The sequence below is a fragment of the Gopherus flavomarginatus genome, chromosome 6 (genome assembly GCF_025201925.1).
Source record: "Gopherus flavomarginatus isolate rGopFla2 chromosome 6, rGopFla2.mat.asm, whole genome shotgun sequence".
Lineage (NCBI taxonomy): Eukaryota > Metazoa > Chordata > Testudines > Testudinidae > Gopherus > Gopherus flavomarginatus.
Window position 1 is genome coordinate 64,429,934 of NC_066622.1, and position 27,589 is coordinate 64,457,522.

Consider the following 27,589-nt stretch of genomic DNA (forward strand, 5'->3'; position numbering starts at 1 on the left):
CTACCACCACTAGCCAATGAGAATTCAGACAGCAAGCTCCTGGGAGCCAGAAAGACAATGGACTAAGGGGCTCTCCTAACTTGTGAGGGGTTGCCAAATTATGGAACAGTCCCCGTCTCCCTACCCCCAAGCAGAATGTGAGAATATAGGGCCCTGTTCTAACTGTTTTGTCATTTATTGTGCTCCACTAGCTGTCCTCATCTTAGACCAGACACAGCTTGGGTCACTTCTGAGTAACCTGCCCTGAAAAGATGCCCAGCCTCTGTGCCTTGACCACAAGGGACAGGTTGAGCATGAGACACTGACCTGGAGGGGGAGAAGAGAGCAAGCAGTCACCTTGAAAAGTGCAGGTGACATTCTTCTGGCCAGTCATGCCCTCTGAATCCCCTTCCGGCTGTGGGGGAAAGAGGACCAGGGAAAAGGGGATTTGGAGAGAGATTACGAGGATGGGAGACCTGTAAACCTCACTGCTTGAGACCCCCTCTCTACGGTTGCCAACTTTCTAATCGCACAAAACCAAACATGCCTGCCCTCAGGCCCTCCCCTCCTCAAGGCCACGCCCATTCCTCACCCCTCCTTCTCTGAGGCCCTGTCCCCCTCCGTCACTTGCTCTCCCCCACCCTCACTCATTTCCACTGGGCTGGCGCAGGGGACTGGGGTGCAGGAGGGGGGTGAGGGCTCCAGCTGGGGGTGTGGGATCTTGGGTGGGGCTGGGGATGAGGGGTTTGGGGTGTGGAAGGTGGCTCAGGGCTGTGGGAGAGGGTGCGGGGTCCCGGCAGCTAAAAGGGTATACCTTGCTCAGGAAAACAATATAGTAAAAATCCTGACTTCATTTCAATACTTTGCTATAGACACAGTAATCCCATACCTATAGGATAGTCAAGGAAGATATACAGAGGAGAATAATTGAATTACATCCTCCTTCTTCCTTTTCTCCTGAGACTCTTCCTCCACCTTCAGCAATCTATATAAACCTTACCTAAAGAGGGTCTTGACAGAGCCTGGAGATTTTCAAAGTGAGATCTTCTTTTCTCTGAGATCTCTTCCACTGAGCAAAGTCACATAATACTTTTAACAACAATTTTTTGGTAAATCCGTATTGTCCTAGCTTCCCTTCGGTCAGCAGTGCATGAAACTTGGACACCTATGGAAACTCTACAAGTATTTATAACCAGGCAAACATAATTCTGTTTTGGGCCTCTGAAACCCAAGATCAGTGGAACCATTTTAAATGAGGTCCAGTTCATGTGCCTTACCTGACCAACATGCGGAAAGGGCCAAACAAACCATAACCCATAAGGCATAGGCTTGATCCTGCACCTTCCCTTGGCAAAGTGACCATTGAACTCAATGAGATTTTTGCTTAAGTAACAACTGTCACACTGGGCCCTGTGTTTTAATGGTTCGGGTGGGACAGGAGGGAATCTGTTAACTTCTCACACTGCAGTCAAATCACAGGCCATGCAACCCTGACACATTGGCAAGAGAGACTTTAGGCCCAAGTCTGCTGAAGTTACTGGGAGTTTGTCATTGGTTTGAATGACAGCAGAATCAGTCCCTCGGTTCATAATTCCTCCTTCAGAGTGAGAATCAGGACTGAGACCAAAGGTGACTTAATTGCTTTCATTATCGAGCTGGATATGGAAAGAGCGAGGGACTGACTACCACATGGGAGTATCCAGCCTGGGGTCAAGTAATTGAACTTGCATTGCACAAATAAGTTGCTTTTGCCTGGAAGTTGAGCAATCCGCTGCCTGCCTCCCCAATTCCCAGCCCTTTCTTTGAACAGCAGCACAAAACCCTCCTCTATTAAAAATTTGGTCCCACCATCAGTCCACTGTAGCCACATCTCACATATGAAAGTGAGCGCTGTCAGGCTATGCCAGCACGTCTGACCTTTGCTGGCTGAAACCACCATCAGCAATTTTCGTAGAGTAGCTCTTGCCAATACCATACGACTCCCCTTACCTGTTGTCCCCAGCTACTTCCTCAATGTAGATACTTAAATATTGTTGCATCTGCCTCGTGTGAAGGACAAGTTACTCAACTAGACTGTGCTGGTGACATTTAATGAGGCTCCTACCTATAGAGAACAGAATTGTGCTTCATGGCATAAAGTGGAAGCTCATTTCTCAGAATTACTGAGAGCAGAGTGGTGCAATGGGGCTCCATCTAAAGCAAGAGACATGGGAAGGCCATCTATTCAATTCATTCTGGCCTACTTCTCTTCAGCCAGGCACCCATCTTGTCCACCTCTTGCCTGCCTCCGTCATCACATTAGCCCCATGGCCTTGGGTGACTCCTACTCCACATGTGTGACGCTGTACGGAATATGTGGAACACTTTGTGATACCAATATTATAAAATTGCAAGGAATCTGACAAGATATGCCATGTAAGGTATCTGTGAAAATGTTATGATTTGTCAAGTATAATAATCTTGTTTGTATCATCTTTGTATTGTGAGTTATAGACATGGACGGTATATCTGTATTTCAAGCTTGTCCTGTGTTTCTGGGTGACACCCCCAGACAAATTGGCATCAGCACTGCCTAGCCTGTTCAATGGCCCATCAAGGGTCATCAACTGTACAATGAACCTGTTGAAAGGAACCAGGGAATACACCTTATGGATCAGCAAGGCACGTGGTATGTCCGTGGATAGAGAACTAAGGCCATGGCTACATTTACAGTTCTGCAGCGCTGGTAGTTACAGCTGCGTTCGTACAGCTGTGTAGGGCCAGCGCTGCAGTGTGGCCACATCTGCAGCATTTGCAGCGCTGTTGGGAGTGGTGCATTGTGGGCAGCTATCACAGCATTCAAGTGGCTGCAACGTGCTTTTCAAAAGAGGGGGTGGGGTGGAATGTGACAGGGAGCGTGGGGGAGACAGAGAGAATGGATTTTTGGAGCTGACACTGTTCTCAGCTCCCTGCCTTGCAAGTTCTAAGGACTGGAAGACACACAGTGCCTACCTTCAATCATTTTAAAAGTTCTGACCCCTTCCCCCACCCCTCTCTCATTCACTAAATGCAAATTATGAACTCCTAAATAGCCGTCAGACCAGATAAGCATCTGCTCAACATGGACTTCCCCCTCCCCCTCTGCCATGTGAGCGTGCTGTTTCTCTCTTCAAGCAAACAGCTGTGAACATTCCAAAGTAATTCCCCTGCCTGCCTCCGCTCGCTCAGCAAACAGGAGCTGTGTTTGTTTTTTAAATAAGCAGTTTGGCTGAACTCCGAGCTCCCCCTTTCTTCTGGTTTGTTGTGGACAGGAATTCTGGGATACCTCCTTACACCCCAGAGGTCAATAAAAGCGCTGGTGGGGTCCACACTTGCTGACCAGCGCTGGATCACCAGCGCTGGAATCGCTACACCAGTGGCACGACCGGGTGTACAGCCAGCGCTGCAACCAGGGAGTTGCAGCGCTGGCCGTGCTTTGCAAGTGTGGCCACATCCTAAGTTGCAGTGCTGTAACCCCCTCACCAGTGCTGCAACTCTCTAGTGTAGCCATGGCCTAAGGTTCTTCCAAAATTCCATGCCATGTGCTGGGTAGCTTGTGTTTGGGACAAAGGAAGTACAAGCCGCACGGCAAAAGACTATAAAAGGCAGTTGCATCATCTCCATGTTGTCTTCAATCCTGCTTCTTACCTCTGGAGGAACTTTTCTACAAATGAAGCTCTGAACAAAGGACTGAATGACCCATGAAAACTTTGGATGTGTTCCAGAGGGACTTTCAAGCCAGCAAACTCACCAATATTGCTAAGAACCTAATATATGGACTTTGAAGTCTCTGTATGTTTCTGATTGCTGCTTCTTGTTCTTTCTTTTTTCCTTACAATAAACCTTTCATTTTAGATGCTAGAGGATTGGTTGGCAGCGAGGTATTTTGGGTAAGATCCAAACCTATACAGACCTGGTAACATGGCTGACCCTTTGGGGTTAGAAGAACATTTTGTGTATGTAACAGAAATTTTTAAGTAACTTCTCACTGTACTGGACCGAAGTGCTGATTGGGATCCAGAGAACTGGAATGCAATAAAGGGGGCTGTGTGATTTCTTTTGTACTTTCTTGATAACCAGTGTGGGGGATCAGAATCACAGTCTGTGACTGGTTGGGGAGTTTAACTTCAGTGTTAACCACCAGTTTTGGGAGCATCAGCTCTCCCTTTTGCAGCCTGCCCTGACCTTGGCATTTTCAGTAAAGGCTACCCCAGGCACACTGGGTCACAACATACATAAGGTAGCTGAAGGTCATCAAAAAATAAGATAGCAGAGGGAAAATTAACAACCAAAAAAAAAAAAAAAGTCCTGAGAAGAGATCCAGATAAGCCAGCACCTCAATCAGGAGGAGAGGAATATCTAGTTATATTGTTGCTGATCAGCCAGGTGTATGGCCACATAGGCTAAAGTGGGTTCATACCTATTAGACATATGCCAGTGTTAAGTTTAATCCTTTGCCATCCACCCACATTTCTGTTTTGCCATATTCAGCATTTGAAATAGTATGTCATGCAGACTTGCTGTATCCTAGTTGAAAGCCTGTAGCTGGTCAACAGAGATCAGAGGCTAAGAGAAAATTGAGGCAAGCAGATTGTTCTCTTCTCTGTGTGTGTGTGTGTGGGGGGGGAGGAAGACGACTCAAACAGGCATGCTCCCTTCACATTGTTCCATAAGATTTGGTTTCTCATCAGCTACTGCAACAAGCTATTTATACCTTTTCTGTTGTAGTGGGTGACTGTAGAGAGAATCAGTCTACTAGTGGCCCAACCATACACTGGCGCTAAGAGAAAGCAGTAATAGCTGGCATTCTAGTGCTCTCAAGAGCAGTCTGTTTAACAGCAGGAGCAGGCAGCCTCCCTGAAGTCAGCACTCTGTTGCAACACCACCCCTGGCAATACCAGGACCATTAGCATGTTCTTATTTGCTTTTGAGTTGTATTTACTTAAATGGCTGGGCCAGGGGACAAGAGGTTTGTTTTTTCACATAACCCTTGAAGAGCACTGACACAAAACAGGGAAAGGTGGCCATCTGACACAACAAACTCTGACCTGGCCCAGTTCCTTCCCTAGGAATACAATAGTCTCGGGAGGCTGGAAACATGAATGAAGTACCAGCCCTCAAGGTGAGAAATACAGCATCTTCATCTTACAAGGAGAGCAAATTCTGCCCCAGCCTTTATGATAAGAGTTAATGCCCAGGTGGAAGTCACCTGGGTACTGGTTCATTTCCAGGAGACCATTAGGAGCGCTGAATCAAGAAGGGTTTCTGTCAGCTGGGATTTTTGGTAGGCACAAATCCCTGCCTACCCTGTCTTCACTGCTCCTTGCCACTAACCACCCCTTACCCTGAAGCCTGTGTCAGTGTCTGATTTGTCCATGACACCAGGAAAAACGAGGGAGGCGGGTCAAGCTGGGAATTTGCTGAAACTGACACAGAGTTGGCACCTGTGCAAGTTCCATCAGGACCAGCAGGCCATGAGTCACATTCTAGGAGAACCATCCCGGGCCATTTCTAAACCAGGAAAAAATGGGATCTACCATTCACCACTGGAGAAGCTCCACGTAGGGCAGCAATGGGGGAAGCTGCAGGACAGACAGTGCTTTGGCATTTTTATTCCAAGCAGGATCTACTGATCCTGCAGTAATGGACACCCGGAGCCCAACCATGCCATTGCCTCCATCATTGCTAAAATACAAGTGGAGCTGCACCAGTGGCCACCAGGGGTGAAATATAGGGCCTGTTTTTGCCCGTGTAGTTACAGAAATCTGATGCATTTAATTAGGAGAAAGGCAAGAGAATAACAGTGGCCCCTAGCATTCTGGGTTGGCCATGGAAGGAGCTGAGGAGGCAGAATGCTCCTCTTCAGCGTTCTGTGGGCCAGACTGCATTGGCTGCCTTGCCAAACGCTATACTGAAAACGTGAAGAATGACATGGTGACTTAAGGAAAGGGATCCATGGTGTACGGTCGTCCTTCATGCCCATTTCAGTAACCAACAGCAAGAAATTAGCAGATTTGCCCAGGCTGATATATAGCCAGTGGCCAAGAGGTTATTCTGCTCCAAGCTCATCTTGTAAAGTGATCCACATTTAGAAACAAAATTAAATATTTCTTGCCAGCCCTCAAAACACTACAGAGTGAGCGGTGATCAGGGCTGGCTCCAGGGTTTTTGCCGCCACAAGCAGCAAAAAAAAGCCGCGATCGCGGTCTACAGCTCTATTGCCACCACTTCAGTCTTCGGCGGCAATTCGGCGGCTAGTTCTTCGCTCTGAGAGGGAGTGAGGGACCCGTCCCTGAAATGCCATCGAACAGCTGGATGTGCCACCCCTCTCCGTTGGCTGCCCCGAGCACCTGCTTGCTGGGCTGGTGCCTAGAGCTGTCCCTGGCGGTACTGCCCAACAATGGACTCTTTACTGTCTGCCAACTACCATTCGTCTTATTTTATTTAAATAATTAAACAAACTACCATCTAAAACAAACTGAGGAGCCCTCCATTTATGCTGCACAAACCTATCCAAACAGTGACTGACATTAGTTAGCATTTGATACAGCACCTTCCATCCCTATGCACTTTGCAAACTAAGCACATAAGGCTCCAGTGATAAAGTCACCAAGTGCGGTGTAAGGTACCAGCAAGCCAGTCCATGGTGCATTGCTCAACAGCTAGAAGAGAGGGGAAATGCAGCAGATGGGTCAAGCATTCTCCAGTGTCTACACAAATCTTTGTTTTAAAAGGTCTTATCCCAGATTTGAACGGATAGTTCTCATTCAAATTATTCAAATATTGGGTTTTGCCATTTAGCCCCCACCCCACCCCCCACTTCTAAAGGACATCAAAAGCCCATGGGAGACAGGCCAGATGTTACCAAAAGAGATGAAGTTGGTCTCAAGGGAATGTGTGGAGCTAGAACTGGGCACCAAGGGGTTTATTCCCAGTTCCTCCCATCGAGTAGCTGTGGAACTTTGGACACATCATTTTACATATGAGGAAACAGATCCAAAAAGGTGAACTGGGGATGATAGCTTCCTGCCTCCTAGCAGAGCTGGGTTATTAGTGGAAGGCATCCTATACCTCCAAAGCGTTTTGTTCAGGGTTTAGAAGATAAAAGGAATGCAAGTTACCACTTCTCGGAGGCAGCGCTAGCTTGCTTAACCAGCATGTTAACAGCAGCTATTAGGATCTCCTAGGCTTCAGCACCATTACTGCAGAGAGAAACTTGTGCTTCCTATATCTCAAGTGGCTCTCAGGGACAAAAAGGGTTTTCTTCCATATCAAACATGCACATCTCCCCTTCACTAATCACTCTCTCTTCTAGTGCACATTTATCATGCCAATTGTGAGTGAAAACCCTGAAGGTGTGTCCCAAACGTGTCCCCTGCCCTATGGCAGGGTAACAAAGCGGTGCAGGGCCTTGGTGCACACACAGGCATTTCTCCCTCACCCCTTATGTCTCTATGACTACTGGTGGTGTTCAGCTTTCAACAGCAATGTCAGGGGAAGGGGAGAGATTTCTTGCCCTCATTCTGGCATGTAAAGATTCACCATTCCTTCTCCCACCATCCTAGAGCATATGAGATGCTACCAAGGGGAAAAGGATGTCCCTGTAAATACACTGGGTGATTACCCAGAGGAAGTTCTTCCAAAACTCCAAAGCAGAACCCCTTGCCTACCCCAGCAATGACGACTGATCTCATGCAACGCAACATCACAGGAACAGACTACGTCTTGAGCAGTTTCAGCCTGTGGACCAGCCACCCCTCCCACAGATGGCTGTAGTTTCCAGTTATACGAAATTAGAGACAGAACTAAACTCACATTAATGTGAGGAGAACTGTTACAACTCCTTGATTTGTATCAGTGGTATTTATTTCATCCTCAAGTGCAGGATGCTCTCAGACACAAATGTGAGAAGAAGGGAAACATCTCTCCACAGGTACAATGGCCACCTGAGAAGCCCAACCCACACCACAACCCCAGCAGCTGGGAAGAGGGAGGGCCCTAGGATTCCCAGCATAGCGCTGTAGTGTCCCTGCATCCTGCAGAGAAACGTTTCTTAAGGGGTTCTGGCTAATAGGAGTCTGATCAGTTGGAAGCCACTTTGGTTTCTGGAGAGAAGGAGGAGGAGGAGGAGGAGATCTTTCCCTTACTGCTTCTTGCATCCTGGCCACTGCATATGGGGAGGCAGCACCACATAGGTCCACCTTTCGTAGATTGCCTTGCAAGCATAACGAAAGCTTAGATTCTGCAGAAATTGCTGGCCTCTGTCCTACTACTCTCACAGAAAAGTTTCCCACTCCTCAGTGGCAAGGAGCCAAGAAGAACATCCAAGACCTCACACATGTATTTCTTAGACAAGCAATCCCGCTGAAGTCACACTTGGGTATGTGTTACAGGCCCATGCCCCATTACTCTTCTATCCAGGCTTGTACTAAGATATCTGAGACACATTATCACTATTGAACAGCCCATCCCAGAACCAGCTCCTCCCCCAGCCTAACCCCTACCCCAAAGAAGTTCAGTGCTGGCTTTCACCAGTACAGACTCCAGCTGGCATTAAAGCCTTGAGGAGTTAACCTAACAACTTTGGGATGATTAGAAGTCCTGACTGCATTTAAATAATGCAACAGTTGTGCTGTTCCTAACCTGAGTCAGCTGCCCAGTGATTAACTGTTTTAATTATCACCACCTGAATAGCTCTTTCTGCCTGTGCAGACTCTGGGTATGGCTACACTTGCAGCCCTACAGTGCTGCAGCGGGAGCGCTCCTGTGGCAGTGCTTTGAAGTGCGAGTGTGGTCGCGGCACCAGCGCTGGGAGAGAGCTCTCCCAGCACTGCAGGTACTCCACCTCCCCATGGGGATTAGCTTATAGCACTGGGAGCCGCGCTCCCAGCGCTGGGGCACTGTTAACACTGGCGCTTTACAGCACTGGAACTTGCTGCGCTCAGGGGGGTGTTTTTTCACACCCCTGAGCGAGAAATTTGCAGCACTGTAAAGCATCAGTGTAGCCAAGGCCTACTATAAAACCACAAGATTCGTTGCACCCCATTCTATGGGAGTAACGTACATAAAATAAAAATGACACTAGGACTGGCTGAGAAGAGGGCCAGAATCCTGGTGGTGCAAGGGTTGCATAAAGCTACATTGGTCTTTTCCCTACCACTTCTTCCCTTGAGTATTCCTCTCGAGGATCCACCTCAGAATTGGGGCCCAGGAGTCTGTCAGAGACACTGAGCAGTCAAAGCTAGGCAGCACTGTGGAGGATCTACAGTTCTCAGCGTAGCTGGAACAATCTACCTCTCCCTAGCCCAACCCACAATCCTATTACACTAGCCACACCCACTGTTTCCTTTGGCAGCAGGTGAAGCATTCCAGCTAGTCTCTGGGTGTAAAACCCCTCCCCATACCTAACCTAGACCTCCACTTAAATTTCATACCATGACTACAGGTTCTTCTTCCTGCACATGGAAAAGGTCACAGCCTAGATTTTGGTGGGACCCCAACAGGTATTTGCATATTGTGATCAGGTCTCCTCACAGGGAGAAGAGTGAAAGTAGCACTAACCCGAGCAGGTTTGTTTCCATGCTTATTTGAGTTGAGCAGCTTAGCACACAAAAAAGATCTTTTTCCTCCCAAATATGTCTTGTAACTAGCTTTTACTCACCCCCATTGAGCTGCTCTTCTCTTCCTGTATCCAGCTGTTCACTAAGGTTCAGCGGCTAGATTTAATTAGACTGGTATAAACAGATGCAACTGCTCCGAAGTCAAGTGAGCAGCAGCTATTTACACCAAGGATAATTTTACACTGTTTACATGGATTTTAATGAGACTATTTGTTCCACTGAGTTGGATAAATAAGATTTGGTCCCAGGTCTGACTTTGAACAATAAAATCCAAGTTGTAACCCCTAAATCAACTTTCAACTAAATCAACAGTTTACAGAAAAGACCTGGATGAACCACTTAGTGGGCTTGGAAGACTGTGTTTAAACTTTACACAGGTTTCTGATTACAAAAAACTCAGGCCTTATTTTGCTTTAAATCCTAGTCTCTCTCTCTCTTTTTAAACTTCATTAATAGACTGTGTCAGACTAAATTCACTGGGGCAAATTCAGGCCATTGTAACTGACACTGTCTATTATGCGCATTGTTAATCTCATAGATCTTAATATACACATATAACCAGGCTGACATGTGGCTTCTTTTTCATTAGGGAAAAGATGATGGCACACTAACATGTATTACTATACATTCAGCTGCTTTGGGCATTTCACAGACAGCTCCTAAATTATGTGCAGATACATAGCGTGAAGAGGAGATTATTATTATTATTTTTTTTTCTATGACTCATTGTAGAGCCAAATCCCCCTCTGCCTCTTATTTTGTGTCAGTCAACTGCTTTTAAGATCAGCACAACCAACTGGCAGGGAACACAAAAAGAGAGAGATTCAAAAAATGGGCTTGTGGAGCAATTCCACACAGATCTGTTACACTGCTCTACAGCCAAAATGCTTCTGAAATAAATGTAGTCCAACTTTCCTAATTCTGGGTCACTGGGAATGAAAAAAATGCTTAAAATTGTTGATTGGCTCTTGTTTTCAAGATATGCTATTGGGTCAGTATATACAACCCTTGACTTGGGAATGGCGGAGGATAAGTGAGTTATAAAGGGAAGGGATCTCAATTTAAACCAGAAATGACTAAAATACATCTTTGACTGGTCACCTCTTCTCCAAGTGCTTCAAAATGGATTCCTTTAGGACCTGCTCTATGATTTTTCCGGGGACTGAGGTGAGGCTGACTGATCTGTAGTTCCCCTGATTCTTTTTCTTCCCTTTTATAAAGATGGGCACTATATTTCCCTTTTTCCAAAGGTCCAGGACCTCCCCCGATCGCCATATGTTTTCAAAGACAATGGCCAATTGCTCTGCAATCACATCAGCCAACTCCCTCAGCACCCTTGACGCATTGCATCCGGCCCCATGGACTTGTGAATGTCCAGCTTTTCTAAATAGTCCTTAACCTGTTCTTTTACCACTGAGGACTGTTCACCTCCTCCCCAAACTGTGCTGCCTAGTACAGCAGTCTGGGAGCGGACCTTGTCTGTGAAGACTGAGGTAAAAAAAGCATTGAGTACTTCAGCTTTTTCCACATTATAGGTCACTAGCCTGCTTCCCCCATTCAGTAAGAGTCCTACACTTTTCCTGATTACCTTCTTGTTGCTAACATACCTGCAGAAACTCTTCTTGTTACTGTTCACATCCCTTGCTAGCTGCAACTCCAAATGCACTTTGGGCTTCCTGATTACACCCCTACATGCTCAAGCAATATTTTTATACTCCTCCCTAGTCATCTGTCCAAGTTTCCACTTCTTGTAAGCTTCCTTTTTGAGTTTAAGCTCACCGAAGATTTCTCTGTTAAGCCAAGCTGCTCACCTGCCATATTTACTATTCTTTCTACACATCGGGATGGCTTGTTTCTGTGCCCTCAATAAGGCTTCTTTAAAATGCACCCAGCTTTCCTGGAGTCCTTTCCCCTTCCCAGGTGATCCTGACTATCAGTTCCCTGAGGGAGTCAAAGTCTGCTTTTCTGAAGTCCAGGGTCTGTATTCTCCTGCTCTCCTTTCTTCCTTTTGTCAGGATCCTGAACTTGACCATCTCATGGTCACTCCTGCCCAGTTTGCTACCCACTTTTACTTCCCCTACCAAGTCTTTCCTTTTTGTGAGCAGCAGGTCAAGAGGAGCACGGCCCCTAGTTGGTTCCTCCAGCACTTGAATCAGGAAGTTGTATTGCTCTCCCAGCAGATGTCAGGGTGATTGAATTCCCCCATGGGAACCAGGGCCTCTGATCTGGAAACTTCTGTTAGTTATCAGAAGAAAGCCTTGTCTACCTCATCCTTCTGATCTGGTAGTCTATAGCAGACGCCCACCATGTCATCACCCTTATTGCTCTCATCTCTAAACTTAACCCAAAGACTCTCAACAGGCTTTTCTGGAGCTCTGAGCAATCATACTGCTCTCTTACATACAGTGCAACTTCTCCAAGTTTAATGAAACTTGGCAGCAGGACAGGTTTGGGCTCAAAAGACACGTTACAACTTTGAGCTTGAAGCAGTTTCAAACGTAAGTAAAATTTGGGGGGCGGGGGAGGGGGTGTTAAAAAGAGATTAGAGGAGCAGTGGAAATACCATAGACTGTCCTTTGTCTTTCAGCTAAAATAAAATAAGAAGTCATCAAAGCCATTGTGCTAGGGTCAGTGAAATCCGCTGTTTCCCCAACATCCAGAAAAGGATGCTCTAGTGGGTCAGACACTGAACTGAAGAGCCCTGGACTCAGTTTCCAGCTCAGCCACTGACTTCTTTGGACAAGTCACTTACTATACCATGTGCCTCTGCTTCCCAGCTGCAAACCAGGCATGTTGTTGCGAGGATAAATGCAACTACTGAAGCATTCCAACACTGGGTACTTAGAGAGAATGGCAAGGTAAGAGGAAGTAAGAGCCTTTAGGTCTGACCCTATAAGCATTCCACCTGGGTAATGCTCATGGAAGGCAATGGGAGTGCTACGCCCAGAGGGCTTAGCTCATAAAGATGACCACAAAGGGGGGAAATGGAGTTACACTAAAAGAAAATCATCATGACTCAGACCCCACTAATGTCTGATATACTTACAATCAAAGAACAAAGGGCCAGAGCCTACTTACACTGGGGTGGGGAGGAAGGGAAGGAAATATCAGTGGAAAATTTTCTACGGAATTTAAGGGGAGAAAGCATGAGCCTTAAAGCCTTCATGTGCCTAAGTATAAACAAAAGAGAGAAAGCTTTATGACTTGAGGTCTTGGGGATGAATTTAAAACAGCAGAGATATGTGAGAAAACTGAACAGAGGGCTTCCAATGACCAGCATTTGTTTGACCAAAAGAAAAAAAATAAAACTCAATAGAGGGTTATTTTTCAGTCTGCCCAGTGCTAGAAATCAGTCTTGCACACACAAGTCTGCATTTATTAGTGCCACTGTTAACCCACCCAGCTACAATACATTCGTCAGCACTGACAAATGAGACTAATGAAGAGGAGTAAAAATCTAAAGTGGCAACTTAAACACACTTTTGCCTAAAATCTTTTTACCTTCGATTGTTGTAAGAAATACCTAAGATTACTGTAAAATGGGGTAATGGTGCTTGCCTCCTTTGTAAAGCACTTTGAGCTGTGCCAATGAAAAGATCTAAGTAGGAGCTAGATATTCATTAGTAGCACAAATGAAATAAACTAGAAGGAAAAAAAATTCTGTACTTTATCTTTGTGTATTTAACAGCACCCGGTTTCAGTTTCATCATTTCCTCTGGACAGTCAGCCAGTTTTATTTGTGAGTCTTTCAGACAGCACTAAGGGGGACAAAAAGATAGGAAAAATGAGATTATAAAACCTCTCCAAAAAGAGCAGGGGAGCTCAGCGGCAGTTAGCATGAATCAGAAGTTACAGTTCACGTGCATCACAAGTTGCATTATCAGTTCACGTTCTGGAATGTTATTCAGCTAGGGCTTCTGCTAATTTTTAAACAATATGAATACACAGTACAGGAGATAAAGGTTTTGGCAGCAGCAGGAGCCCAAGCAGTTCCACTGCGGTGCTGGCATGGTACTGGAGGCTCAGCGGCTCCTATGAGGCATCTTATTTGCTCAGCTAGGGTTGGAAGTTTGAGCTACTGGTCTTCAGATTGGCAGGCAGCACAAAGTCAAGGCACTGTTCTGGGCAGTGACTGTGGGAAAGTTTTAAAGATTGTGGGTAAAATAAACCACACACACACTTTAGATTGTGAGCTCTTTGGGGCAGAGACCATCTCATCATTGACCAAGCTTGTGAGGCCCTCTAATTAACTTGATGGCATTTCTCCTCCTGTCTGACAGGCTGAACGGTGCAGCTGAGCATACTTCCAGAGTACGTTGGAGATATCAGAGGGAAGAACACTACACATTTGAGAGACAATGGAAAGCCAAAAAGGGGGGACATCCAGAGCTGTGGGGCAGATGCTCAGTCAGCACAGGGAGTTAGGGAGAGACACAAGGAGGTTTCATTCCTTTCTCCCTTCTAGTGTGCTGTGGCATCAATGCCTGCTTTGTGGTGGCGGAAGACGGGCACCAATCCATCTGCCCTTCCAGTTCAGTCCAGTGAGGAAGAAAGGTACATTTCAGGGGGGACGCACCAGAGACACACACAGAGCCCCTGGCATGGTGAGGAGGAGGAACTGGGGTGGTGGTGGAACAGATCCCTTGTGATGTGACACAGGGGGGGAACGGAGGGGAAAAACAAAGGACTTTGGCATGAGGGAGCAGCCAAAGGGAGGTGGAAGAGCAGAGCAGCCCAGCAATAAGGGGGTTGAGGATGTACACAAGGAGCTTGTGGGAGAAGAGAGGGATGGAAGGATCTGCTGGTGTGTGCAAGAAGTTCACCCTCATTCTAGGTATATGCAGGTGCTCTAGAGAGTGTAGGCTGGGAAACCCTTGTGACTTAAACACTTTTCCTACACCAAATCCCCAGTATCCAGCCGATTTCTCTAAAGGGGAGCTTATAATGGGCACATGGAGAGGCTCTTAGCAGCTTTTGCAACACAGAATGTTCTTAGTGCTGGGCAACATGGAGTGATACAACAGGGCCAGAGGGCAGCAGGAGAGTGATCAATGGAAGGTATATAAGCCCCAGGATGAACAGAGCCTTATTTCTTGTGGACTGAAGAGAGGTTACTACAGGCTAATTAGAGCGCTTGGCATCAATTAAGGCCCAACCAGAGATCTAATTAAAAAAACCTTCCTTCAGTCAGACAGGAGAAGGGAAAGAGAGCTGGCTGTCATTTGGAAGAGTACTGTTGTTGACCAGAGGATCAGAATACCAGGTGAAGGGAAGCCCTGCTCAAGCAGAGCAGAGGGACTCCCCAGGTACAGAGGACAAAGAGAAATCCTGCCCAAAGGGAGAGAGGGCAGGAATCCCAAGAATAGGGGCTGAGGCTGAGGCAGCGGTGCCTCTCCCCGCTGTGCCGCAGCTCCAGGGCTGGGGAAGTTAAGCGCGCAGTCCTTGGTGGACTTCTATGTGGCCGCACAGGCATGCACCTTAGAGGGAACTTAGGCCCTGACCCATCACATGAAGGAAAACTGCAGGACCCACCATAATAGCATCAGCCATTTGCCACGACGAGTAAAAGCAACCACTGGGAATTTACCATTACCTCAGTGCTGGAGAGCTACTGAAATGCTGCCCTTCGAGCAGACTGTAAAACTTAAGTTCTCTCAATCTACAATCAGGGTTTAGTTACTGACATTAGAAAGCAGTTGGCATAGGAGAGCTAAAATACTGGCACACAAGAGTCTCAGTCTGTGAGCCACTTAGAATTGCTGGCCTGATTTTCCTTTTAAGAACAAAGTTTTAATATGTTTGTGCTATTGAAAATGCTTGTGTAGCCCAAGAGGCTAGCTACTCCAGTGGATAACGCTACATGCCAGGCAGAAGAAGGGAGTCCTTGTGAAAAAGTTTTAATGAAATATTCCAAGGTGGAGAGAGAGACATGGAAAGCTAGTCTTTTAGTCACGGTACTGAAAGTGCTGAGTTCAGTTTCTGGCTTTGTCACAGGCCTTCTGTGCAACACTGAACTCACTTAACCAATCAGTGCCTCAGTTTCCCCACCTGTAAAAAGGGGGTAATACTTCCTACTTCACAGGGAGCTGCAGCCACATTAATGTGTGCGTGGCTCTCAGATACTTTGGTGATAAGTGTAGCTCTATTTGTGATAGCACTAGTGTAGACAGGACCTTGCCGATTTTACCAGCATATTGTCCAGCCCTGCACAGAGCAAGTCTTAAAATCACATCTTCCTCTGTCCCCTCCCTGCACCTCCCAAAATATCAACCACTGGCTAGGAGATTTAGTCCTCTAACACAAGTACATTTTTCACACCCTGAATGGTGGCATCATCAGACTTCAGAATCAACAACCCACTCAGATGAAGGAAGACAGATTGATCTTCACTAAGAGCTTTTTTTGTTATTTGGTTTTTTGCTTTTTGCATTTTCAGTAACATTTCCACTTTTGGAAAGTCTTCATAACTTCATCTGAAAGGGAAAGTTATACTATGATCCTTACAACTGATTAGCCATTTTCAATGCTACTCTTTTTATTTGGATCTTAAAACTTTAAAAAGTTATTTTCAGAAACAGACTAAAACAAAAGGTAGTTTGGCTTAGTGGCAGGTGTTCAAGCAGGGCATCAAGCCAGATTTTCAAGGTTTTATATTATGCAATCCCTGCCTGCAGCTCCTTCTCCATTTCCCAACTAATTGCACCAGCCTGGATACATCTCCAACACAAACATTTTACACCCTTCCACACTGCCCAAGCCTCCACCTCCGCACTTTACTCACACCACTACCAAGACGCACTTCTACAGAAATCTATTTTACAAGAAAATCAAGAACCAAAACCTCAAATACTACAACTTGAGCCACTGAGAGACATACATCTCTCAGCCTGTGGTCGTCCTGATTCCTATTATCCCGGCATGTGTCATAGCCTCACTTCTCTAGCCAGCCCATGTTTAGGTCATGAACATTTTGGACACGGGAACCACCCTTTTGGGGTGTGTGAAAGGACACAGCACCTAGAACACTTGAGAGCGCTACAAAATAATCAATAGCTTGCATGCGTGTGCCCTCTTCCACTACTTCGGCGTCAGCCTTGAGAAGCCTATCACCAAGTCAGCCTACTTTGCTAAGTTTCCTTCATTGTTAGAGTAGACAGAGAATCAAAACATAAAAGAAAGGGAATTTAGCTCCCTCCTGCTACAGGACTGTTGGAGTCAGATTTGGCAACTCTGGCTTGAAGATAGTACCAGGGATGGAGTCCACGTGAGAGATGGGAACACATTCCTACCTGGGCAAAGGAGCAGAACTCGCAGAGCCTTTTCCTGTGGAATTAAGGCTTTCCAGCCCCTGCAATAGGTGGGGTGAGGAGGGGAGAGGAGAGATCTGCAGACCAGACTGTTGCCCAGATCTTTTCCCCATCGGCAGTGGCCAGGGACCATTCTGCTTACAGGGGCAGCACCCCAACACCCCTGTCTGCACACAGCCCCACCAAGTACCCACGGGGCAGCCTTCCCCAGGCTCCCACTCTGTCCTGATCCCCTAAATACCCACAGGGACCCATCTCCGCACCAGTCCCCCTCATACCCACAGCCCCCCCAATACTTCCTCTCTGCACCCCACAGCCTCCCCAACACCCCCTCTCTGCACCAGACGCCCGCACACCCCCAACACCCCTCTCTGCACCTCACTCGGGGAAGGCCCCTCTGCCCCGCCCCGCACACCTGCCCCCCGCAGCCCAGGGGCCGGGAGGGCGGCGGGCCCAGCGGGTTCATACCCGAGAGATGGTGAGCGGCTGCTCGAAGTCCTTGCCCCCCACCAGGCGGAAGCCCCAGGGCCCCGGGCCCTGTAGGGCGACGCGGTGGCTGCTCATTCCGGCGGCGGCGGCTGCTGCTGCTCTGGCCGAGCCGGGATCCTGCTCCACTGGAACCGGCCGCTCCGCCCCTAGGCGGGCTCAAGCCGCGCCCGGCCCCGAGCGCCGCGGAGAGGGGCGCTGCCAGCTGCCGGGGGTTGCCCAAGCCTAGCCCGTGCCAGGGCCCCACCTGACCACCGAGAGCCCAGCCCGTGCTGCACAGCGCCGAGCACGGCGGGCCGGCCCGCCCCAAGCGGCTAAACGCACCAGTCAGGTAGCCCAGAAATCATGAGTCCTGAAAGAAATAATCGGCGTTTGGGGGCTTGGCCTGCTGGCTTTTGTCAGCCTTTAGATTTCACAGCTTAAAGCAATGACGGCTAGAAACTTTTTGTTTTATTTTTAAGGGAAGCTGTAATTCTCATAAATTCACCTGAGCTGTAGCTTTAAGAGGGATGCCAAATATCAAGAGACTTGCAATGAGGGTTGGCCACACTTACTGTGTGGTGGTAGCAGTGGTGATCTGGACATTACCAGAGGTTGTTTGAAAAAAATGTGTCAGTATATTTACAAAGATGGTCATAAATGAGCAATGTTCAATATCACTCACTATCTTGACTAAAAGAGCAAAGTACATTTGGCGGTGCAGTGTTTCTTTTTATGAGTCACATCAGAATAGTACACTTACCAGCTCTCAAAATGCAGTCATTCCCCCTCCATAGTGTAAACTTAGCAAGGTTACGGTACAGCCCGCTGCTCTGTTTCCATTATAGAGCTTAAGGGTATACTTTGTATTTCTGATGTTGCCCCATAAAATAAGTGGCATCCAATACAAATACATCTTTTACAGGAATTCTTTCACTTTAACAGCCCTTATGTAAAGTTAGCTGAAATTAGACCTAGCACAGGACGGTGGTAACTCTTCAATTTACCACAATGTTTTGTATATTATTACACTGTGTTACATAAAAAGCCTTGACTTTTTTCAAGCCCCTTCTTGTAAAAATTACAGTCCATATTGCCAATGGTGTAAATAGATTGAAAAAATAGTGCTTTGCTGGTTTACATCACCTTATGATTTGATCCTGCATTTTTATTTCAAGCTCGACGCTAGTACTGTATCAAGATTCTGGCTTTTCTCAAAGCCAGGAATAAAAATGGTTCTCGACAGGCACAATTTCCATATATGTTTGCCCATAAAATGTGGAGACTGTTGAAAGACAGTCAATAGACTAGTAGGGGCTCAATCCCATAGCATTTACTCATGTGAGCTTCCATGAGTTGTGTGATTTGGTCTCTATTCTGATAGCATCTTCCACACACACTGTGCCCCAAATATTTCACAGAGGGAGAAAAAAATTAAGAGGTGTAGGCCAAGGAGAAAAGAAACATTTTGCAGATGAACTAAGAACATAGATCATGATTAATTATTTCTATTGTGGCAGTGGTTTGGGACTCCAAAAGAAGGGTTGGGACCCTTATACTTCCAAAGGGATGCAGCTGAAGAGCAGAAACAGAGAAAAAAAGATAACCCCCATTTTTTGTAATGACATTCAATTCATACTAACAAGATGGTTTAGGTCTAAGCATCAAGACTGAATGAACTAGTGTACTGGATAACGGCTCGCTTTCTGTGTTGGCAGCACCATATGGTGAGCTCTGATGGCAAAAATATAGGCTTGTTGTGGGTGACACAGTGGGCCCAGGGCACAGAATTCCCTCACTGCCTTATCCCCTAAAAAATTGATAAACTGATTTAAAGATAAAAGCCTCTTGAGTAAGAAAGGCAGGATTGAGCCTGAGCCCATAACTGGAGAACGAGTCTCTCAGTCATCTTTTTTCTGCCTGCTCCATTGCTCTCCCTAGACCTAGACCGTATGTCTAGTCACACTTCCTTTTCGTTCCTGGCAAGTCATATTAACTAGTACTTGCCATCATGTCCATATCTATCAGTGCTGACTAATGCCTGTGTGCCACATGGTCCAGATTTTACAATAGGAACAGTACAGCAGTATATTAAGCTACACAACTAACTAGACAAACAGGAACAGAAAACCTGACGTATGCGCACCAAGGACATGTTAATTCTACCATTCACCTGGCAGTCAGGAAGCTGCAGTGATCTAGACACCGTAAAGTTTACAGGTCTTCCTTTCACTTTGTCACCTTAGGCTATGTCCACACTGCACTGTAACCTGGGCTTACAATTGCTGGATCCAGATCTCAAAGCTGTGCTAACATGTCCACACTGCACTGCACAGGCCTTCTGATTCAGGTCAGCAGCTTGAACTTCAGCCACACAGCCAAACGATAGGGCTTGGACCCCTGTCCCCATGGTATTAGGGCTTGGACCCATTCCCCTCTCATCACCTTAGGACCCAGGTCCTAAGTGGTTGCTGACTCAAGTCTACCTGATTTGTATGTGGCTGGAAGGGGGCTTGGGCTCAAAGCTGAGTCAGATCCCAGGCTTAGTGTGCAGTGTAGCCAGACCCTCAGTGACAGGGCAGGGTGCCTGCTAGAAATGCCAGGAAATACAACCACCAAATCAATGTTGCACTAATGCAGTGTTAGTGTTTAGCTTTGGGGATCATTATCTGGCTTTAAGCAAATGCTCAACAATAATACACTAAGCAATATGCAATCTTAATACAAGATTGCAACAAGAATACGCAGAAGGTGGCCTGTCTGCAGCCACATGCCAGGCAATCAGGCAGGTATCACATATGAATTTTTGCAAAAAGGAAATTGGCCTGTGAAAACAGCCTGACGCTGACTGCCTCAAACCTCTCCCCCCTGTCAAGAATCTTTGGTTGAGGACATGGGATTGGGGTGAGGGCCATGGCGACCTCCCTCACTTCCTATATACTAATGATTAACATGTGGAAGTGGAACAAGGTAAGAAAGATGACACAAAATCAAAGGGGCAAAATTAAAAGGCAAATGCAATGCCCCAGTTAATCAGCTGCCAGTTGGCTCTTCATGCCGTTGGCACAAGGTCTTCCATGTTCTGACAGCTGCATTATGGCTACACATTCCAAAACAACCACTGCTCTTGCTTCAAGGGCAAGAGCCCCAGGACTTTAAGTAGCTGGATGTGTATCCCGTATTTGTCCAACACTGATAGAGACTAGCTGGGCAAAGCATCGAACGAGGGATTCAGCCTTGTTTTCATCAAGAACAACGTCAGAAGGAAGGATGGTCCAGTGGATGTGGGAGACCATCCTGTGTAACCATGGGAAAGTCCCTTAGTCCAGCCCAGGCCTCAGCAGGGACTGAGAGGTTGTGAGGATAAATGCCATTGACAATTGTGCAGTGCTAAAGTACTACGGTGCTGAGGATCAGGTAAGTCAGCCGAGCAATTCTAGTGCCTGGCACCTGGAAATGAAGCCGCTAAATCTCCACATTATGATTGTATTAACGCCTAGCAGCCCAAACAAGGACTGAGCCCTGCCTTGTGCTGTGGTGCTAAAAGGTCTCAGCAGCCTGCACAGCAGAGGGCTAGTGGCTGTTTTTGCAAAGTAAGCTTCTTGCTTCTGCAGGTCAGAATCAGAGCAACCAGGCCTTGGTTACCTCTAAAGTGGCATCGGTCCCTTCCAGAGACATAAAAGCCTGACCCCTAGTGGTTGTACCTAAGACCTGCAATACAGGGTGTCACTAAAGTAATGGGCAAGCAGCCTCGGGAGATGTCTACACTGCAATTAGCCATCCACAGCTGGCCCATACCAGCTGACTCCGACCCAGGGGGGTCCATTAAAGAAGCTGTTTAATTGCTCCAGCCTGAGCTCTGACTATTTCTGCAGGGAAAGGAGCATTCTCTCTCCTTATGCATCTGGCTCTCTGAGCCAGTGCCCATTGAAGGCAGTGGAAGGATTTCTGTAAACTCCACCAGCCAGTTGACTGGAGCCCTGCCCCAGTACTCAGACTGGGTGCTATCATGAGGTTTTGGCTATGAAAGAGAGTTGCACATGCACATCTGTAGGCAGGATATAGCTCTGACAAGCTCTCAGATCTCACGGCCAGGCTGTTCTCTCTTTCAGAGCCCATCATCTGTGGTGGTGACATATGGTTCAATCTTGTCAGTAACTTTTTCTAGTGCTGGGGCCTCACAGATTCAGCCACTGCAGGCTTGACCTGTGAGCGGTTCTCTGTTTTCTTTGATCTGCAATTATATGTCTGGCAGTTGCCAGCATGCATACAATTAAAGCTGCATCTCAGTAAGTGACCAGTCTGGTGTTACTGTGACATCCTGTCCAGGTGCAGTGGGGTGACAATCAGGTACCCAATTACGATGCCAGGTTTTGTCATTGGTTTTCAATTTTGTGCCCGAACTTTCTGGCAACTACTCAGTCTGTGTTACTTCTTCTTGGGCTTTTGAGGAGAGGTGAGTGTCTTATCAGTTACAATTCTGTCCCATCAAGGGAACTGCTGTTTAAACACATAAGCCAAGCCATTAAAATGTCTGCTGAGAAGAGGTGGTTTAAAAGTGATTGGCAAGGAGTTATTTTTAAATAAGGTTTGTGCCCTTTTATATTTCTTTATTGTATATTATGGAAGTCCTAAAAGGGGTCTTCCCTTCCCTCCCCCACAAAACAAGTTCAGCTTTGTGTCTTACTTTCAACATACCAGAAGTGGAAAGTCTGGTCTTTCCTAGTTTTGCTGGAGACTTTCGGGGGTGTGGTCTCCAATCTGTATAGAGAATTGTTATCCCCTTAATGTGAGGACAGGGGTTCCATCTTTAGCCAAGACATCATCTCCTCCAAATGTTCTGTAGCCACCAGAGTTAAAATGGGTGTTAAACAAAAAACAGAGTTTAAGTGATCGACTAACAGGCCCATCCCCTCTCAATTGCATTCAGTCTCTTGGGATCACACAATTGCAGCAGTTCTCCTATCTGCAGCAGCGTTCCACTGTAAAGACGACTAGAATTTTTAATGTCAAAAACAAGCAGGAAAAAAATAAACCCCACCCTTTCAGGCCTGCTGTATCCATCAATAAAGGACACAAACCCAAGCATTTCTGTCCTTTGCATGTCACCTTTAAGGCCAGATCATTGGGTTATTGGTATCTTTGCCCACAGCTGGTTGCAGTAGAGAATCCGAGGTGGAGATTCTGCCAATCTGCTTGGGGGGAGTGGGGCTACCAAGCTTGGTAGGAGCTGCGGTGATTGAGGAGAAAACAAGATGCTGTCATGGGGGCATGCTAGGCAGAGCCCAAGGGTTTGTCTGGGAAGGGGAGAGTCTATGCTAAAGGCCCAGGTGGGAGGGGCCCTGAAATGGATGGAGCTGTCCCCCTGTAGCCTTAATCCATGTACACCTCCCCATACTCTGCTCTTCAGTGGCTGGACTCTGTGCTGCTTGGATCTAGTTCCAGCTCTGCTTTCTGTGGCCCATTGGTTCCCCACATTGTGCCATTTGCTCTTCGGTAGAACCTTTCTTATGTACCCGTGGGGATTTCTGCTTAAAACCTCATGATATGATAGTGCCCTTAATTCACATCTGTCTAGCATTTCAAACCCTTTGAACTACTTAGGTGGTCATTTAGCAAGTGAGCCTTTGCCACTGGTGTTCACAGCCTAGGGCTCTGATCTTGCAGCTGAATGTCCTGGACAGACATCCACCACCACTTGGGGTACATCTACATAGCCCAGGTGAGTCGGCCGAGTGGGGCTTACACTAGCACTCTAACAATAGCTCTGTAGCCAGCACTGCGAAGTTGCAGCTCAGACTCTGAAGCTTAGGGACTGGAGGGATGGGGCTTCAGAGCCCAGCATCCAGCCCAAGCCACAACTTCAAAGGGCTGCATACATAACTCTACGTAGAGCTCTAGTATGAGCCCCACTAGCTCTGGGAGGCTCCCTGCTGTGGGCATTAGAGACATATCCCCTCGCAGCAGTGGCGTAGCCAGGTGGAGGGAACAGAGGGAGCGATTAAAAAAAAAAAGACGCCACCCGCTGCGGCACTTTAACTCCCCCGGTGGCGCTCCGGGTCTTCAGCAGCACTTCGGCGGCAGGCCCTTCCCTCACTCTGAGTGTATTCAGTGGCTGTGAAGGACCTACTGCCAAAATGCCGCCAAAGACTCACGGAGCGAGTGAAGGTCCCGCTGCCGAAGTGCCGCTGAAGACCCAGAGCGCCACCAAGTGAGTAAAATAAAAGCACTGCAGCGGCGGGCTGATCATAGCTGTAGTAGAATTGCAGGAGGAAACAAGGGTGTCCCCAGTAGGCTGAAACACCTTAAACTTCACCTCGAAGTCAGTAATTAACCAATGCAGATCATGGACTGCAAAATTGCAAACTTGATTATCAAATAGCAAATGCACACCTTTAATCAAGGGGGATGATATAATCACTGCCATTGCTTCCAGTTGATTCACCTACCTACCAATATGTCTTATATGGACTGAGCTTCAACCAGTCAGCCCTCACTCATGTCCCACTTTGGTACTATGCTGGAGAAGAGCTAATTGGTTATTCTTGTAGCGGAGCCTTGAAAATCAACTCTTGACTGGGAGCTCTGGGTTAGGCTGTATGTTCCCCACATACGTAACTCACCTGCAGGCTGCATGCAAGTCAACAAGTATGATTAAAGTTTTGCCTGCAATTTGGTGTATAACTCCCTACTTAGTGAAGTCAAAATGGAAGGAAGGAAGTTCTTGGAGGCTACCTTCATACACCATAATGATTTTGCAGCTTAATAGGATTCCTCTTTATACAAAGTAGCTCCTTTAAAAAGGCTAGGAAAGTGGATATTCACTCCCAATGTTGCCTTGGTGCAGTTAGGCTGTTTGTGAAGCCAATGGGACACTATAGAGTTTATGCAGGGACTAAAGCAAACTCATCCCAGGTGGAACTCTAAACCCAGAATTAAGTTCAATACAATGTGGGGAAAAAATGTTGCGGAAACCGTGTCTCCTTGAGGTACTATTCCCATCTGGGCCCTCCTACTGTTGCAAACTGACTCTCCAGAAGCCATCTCCATACTGTATATAGCCATTTTTCTCCTGCTACCAGAAGAACCCAGAAAGGAATGGGAGCAGTAATCAAATATGATAAAACATGAGCAGTGGCACTGTAAGTTTTGTGCTATGGAGAAGTTATTAGCATGGAACAGCTTCTATATGTCAGCCTGCACAGTCAGACAGCTGCATTGATGTGACAGTGTCTACTCAATGTGACATATCAATACTACGCATTTTTTCAACCTGGCCAAAGAATTTGACCAATTCATATTGACAGCAGGGGGAGGGGTGGGAAGCAAGGATTTTTTTTCAAGAATGGAAACCTGTTTTTATGCTTCCCGTACATATTTTTAAATCCTTCAGTAATGAAAATGATTTCTACCTTGATGATGTCACATGCATGCAGAGACAGTAACTTTGTTAAGAAGTCTGTTTCCTTTCTCAAATTTCCTCCCCAATTTTTTCCACAAGTTCACTATAAGGAACAAATTTAGATTGTCCCTAACTCTAACAGACTATTCTCACCTGATAAATTTTAAAACAATTTTGAAAAATGATTGCTTTTTTAAAAAAGCAAGCACAACATTTAATAATGAATGGTGAAATATGAACCATTGACTGAGATCCATGAAATAGAGAGTATCAGTTAAAACCAGTCTGAGTCAGCCAAGGGCAGCATCTTAATGACATAACTCATCTAATGAATTATGTGGTCTCTCCACTGCCACTGACGCATTTACTGAGATTTTAATTTATTTGTGGTACTGGTTTAAATTGACTGGAATCACTAAGGTACAAAGGAGGAGCGCTGTACTTTTGAAATTTAAATATGTCACAGAGATTCCAGCCCAGTCCCCCTGTTTGCAATGCACTTCACATTTAAATAACTTGAAAAAACAAAAACCACTATGGACATTTTTGTGAAAACTTTCTGCTACAAGGGAGTGGTATAAGACATATGGTTAAATATAAGTTAGTCTCTCTTCCCACATACAGCTGTCTGCAATGATTTGTGTAAAGCCCCAAAGTAACAAGCTTAAGAAGCCAAGAAGATAGATCTTGTTCCTAGGCACTAACCCAGCCAGGGGTGTGATGCGCAGTACCGCCAGCACCCTGAGCCGCCATTTATGACCAGGGTTATCATCCCACTCTTTCTGGGGCACATGGACAATGCCAAGTAAAAACTCGATCAGGGGAGAATGCTCAGCGCCGCGGGGTGCTTTGATGTCTCAGCACAGGGCAGCATGAAGAGTATCTGAGGCCATGTCTACATCTAAAGTTTTGCAGCGCTGGTTGTTACAGCTGTATTAGTACAGCTGTATAGGGCCAGCGCTGCAGAGTGGCCACACTTACAGCAACCAGCGCTGCAAGTGGTGTTAGATGTGGCCACACTGCAGCGCTGTTGGGCGGCTTCAAGGGGGGTTCCGGGAACGCGAGAGCAAACCGGGAAAGGAGACCCGCTTCGCCGCGGTTTGCTCTCTCGTTCCCGGAGCCACCCAGCAAACCGCAGGGAAGGAGACCTGCTTGCTCTGGGCTCCGGGAACGAGAGAGCAAACCGGGAAAGGAGACCCGCTTCGCCGCGGTTTGCTCTCTCGTTCCCGGAGCCACCCAGCAAACCGCAGGGAAGGAGACCTGCTTGCTCTGGGCTCCGGGAACGAGAGAGCAAACCGGGAAAGGAGACCCGCTTCGCCGCGGTTTGCTCTCTCGTTCCCGGAGCCACCCAGCAAACCGCAGGGAAGGAGACCTGCTTGCTCGGGGCTCCGGGAACGAGAGAGCAAACCGGGAAAGGAGACCCGCTTCGCCGCGGTTTGCTCTCGCGTTCCCGGAGCCACCCAGCAAACCGCAGGGAAGGAGACCTGCTTGCTCGGGGCTCCGGGAACGAGAGAGCAAACCGGGAAAGGAGACCCGCTTCGCCGCGGTTTGCTCTCGCGTTCCCGGAGCCACCCAGCAAACCGCAGGGAAGGAGACCTGCTTGCTCTGGGCTCCGGGAACGAGAGAGCAAACCGGGAAAGGAGACCCGCTTCGCCGCGGTTTGCTCTCGCGTTCCCGGAGCCACCCAGCAAACCGCAGGGAAGGAGACCTGCTTGCTCTGGGCTCCGGGAACGAGAGAGCAAACCGGGAAAGGAGACCCGCTTCGCCGCGGTTTGCTCTCTCGTTCCCGGAGCCACCCAGCAAACCGCAGGGAAGGAGACCTGCTTGCTCGGGGCTCCGGGAACGAGAGAGCAAACCGGGAAAGGAGACCCGCTTCGCCGCGGTTTGCTCTCGCGTTCCCGGAGCCACCCAGCAAACCGCAGGGAAGGAGACCTGCTTGCTCTGGGCTCCGGGAACGAGAGAGCAAACCGGGAAAGGAGACCCGCTTCGCCGCGGTTTGCTCTCTCGTTCCCGGAGCCACCCAGCAAACCGCAGGGAAGGAGACCTGCTTGCTCTGGGCTCCAGGAACGAGAGAGCAAACCGGGAAAGGAGACCAGCTTGATTACCAGAGGCTTCCTCCTTCCACGGAGGTCAAGAAAAGCGCTGGTAAGTGTCTACATTGGATTACCAGCGCTGGATCACCAGCGCTGGATCCTCTACACCCGAGACAAAACGGGAGTACGGCCAGCGCTGCAAACAGGGAGTTGCAGCGCTGGTGGTGCCCTGCAGATGTGTACACCTTCAAAGTTGCAGCGCTGTAACTCCCTCACCAGCGCTGCAACTTTCTGATGTGGACAAGCCCTAATACAAATGTGAACCGCTGCTGAGCATTAGCTGTACCTGCCCCACGCTTCCCAGACGCACCTCCCGAGTGGGAAAAGGATCAGACAAACCCCTCGTTCAATTACAAATTCAAATTAATGAGCCCGGGGGGCTGCAGCCTCGAGCCAGGGCAGATGCAGCAGCAAGCGGCGCAGCTGCGAACTAGTTCTGCGCAGGACGAGCCTGACCCAGACGAGCAGAGAGGCGGGGCAATTCTGATTGCCCGGCTGTTGCCTGGGCTGGTCCCGGGAGCCCCCGGGGCAGAGGCGGTGGGTGGGGGCCAGAGGGGGAGTTCAGAGGATCGCTCTCCGCCACGGCTCCTTCGCCTCCCGGCAGAGCTCGCTCCGGCCTGGGCGGCGTGTGCCAAGCAGGGCTCGGCTTAGTGAGCTGGGCAGCTGCGGGCGGGAGCCTCCGCCTCCTCCTCCTCGCCGGGGAGC

The 27,589-nt window shown here is 47.7% G+C and overlaps 1 protein-coding gene and 1 long non-coding RNA gene across 4 annotated transcripts in view; both read right to left on the bottom strand.

The window, feature by feature from the left end:
* PDLIM1 (PDZ and LIM domain 1) overlaps positions 1–17,535 on the bottom strand; it is a 75,937-nt gene extending 58,402 nt beyond the window's left edge. For 2 of the 3 annotated variants that reach the window (XM_050960250.1, XM_050960248.1), the window contains exon 1: positions 17,393–17,535. In XM_050960250.1, coding sequence (XP_050816207.1) covers positions 17,393–17,488 — 96 coding nt within the window. In that variant the 5' untranslated portion in view covers positions 17,489–17,535. The remainder of the gene's footprint in view (positions 1–17,392) is intronic. The other variant, XM_050960249.1, reaches the window with a different exon arrangement.
* Positions 17,536–26,049: 8,514 nt separating this feature from the next.
* Positions 26,050–26,983, bottom strand: LOC127054317 (uncharacterized). The gene is made up of 3 exons (XR_007775207.1): positions 26,885–26,983; positions 26,612–26,723; positions 26,050–26,387 (listed from the first exon to the last, which is right to left on the bottom strand). It is a non-coding gene; the product is annotated as an uncharacterized LOC127054317 (long non-coding RNA).
* Between the last annotated feature and the right edge of the window lie 606 nt (positions 26,984–27,589).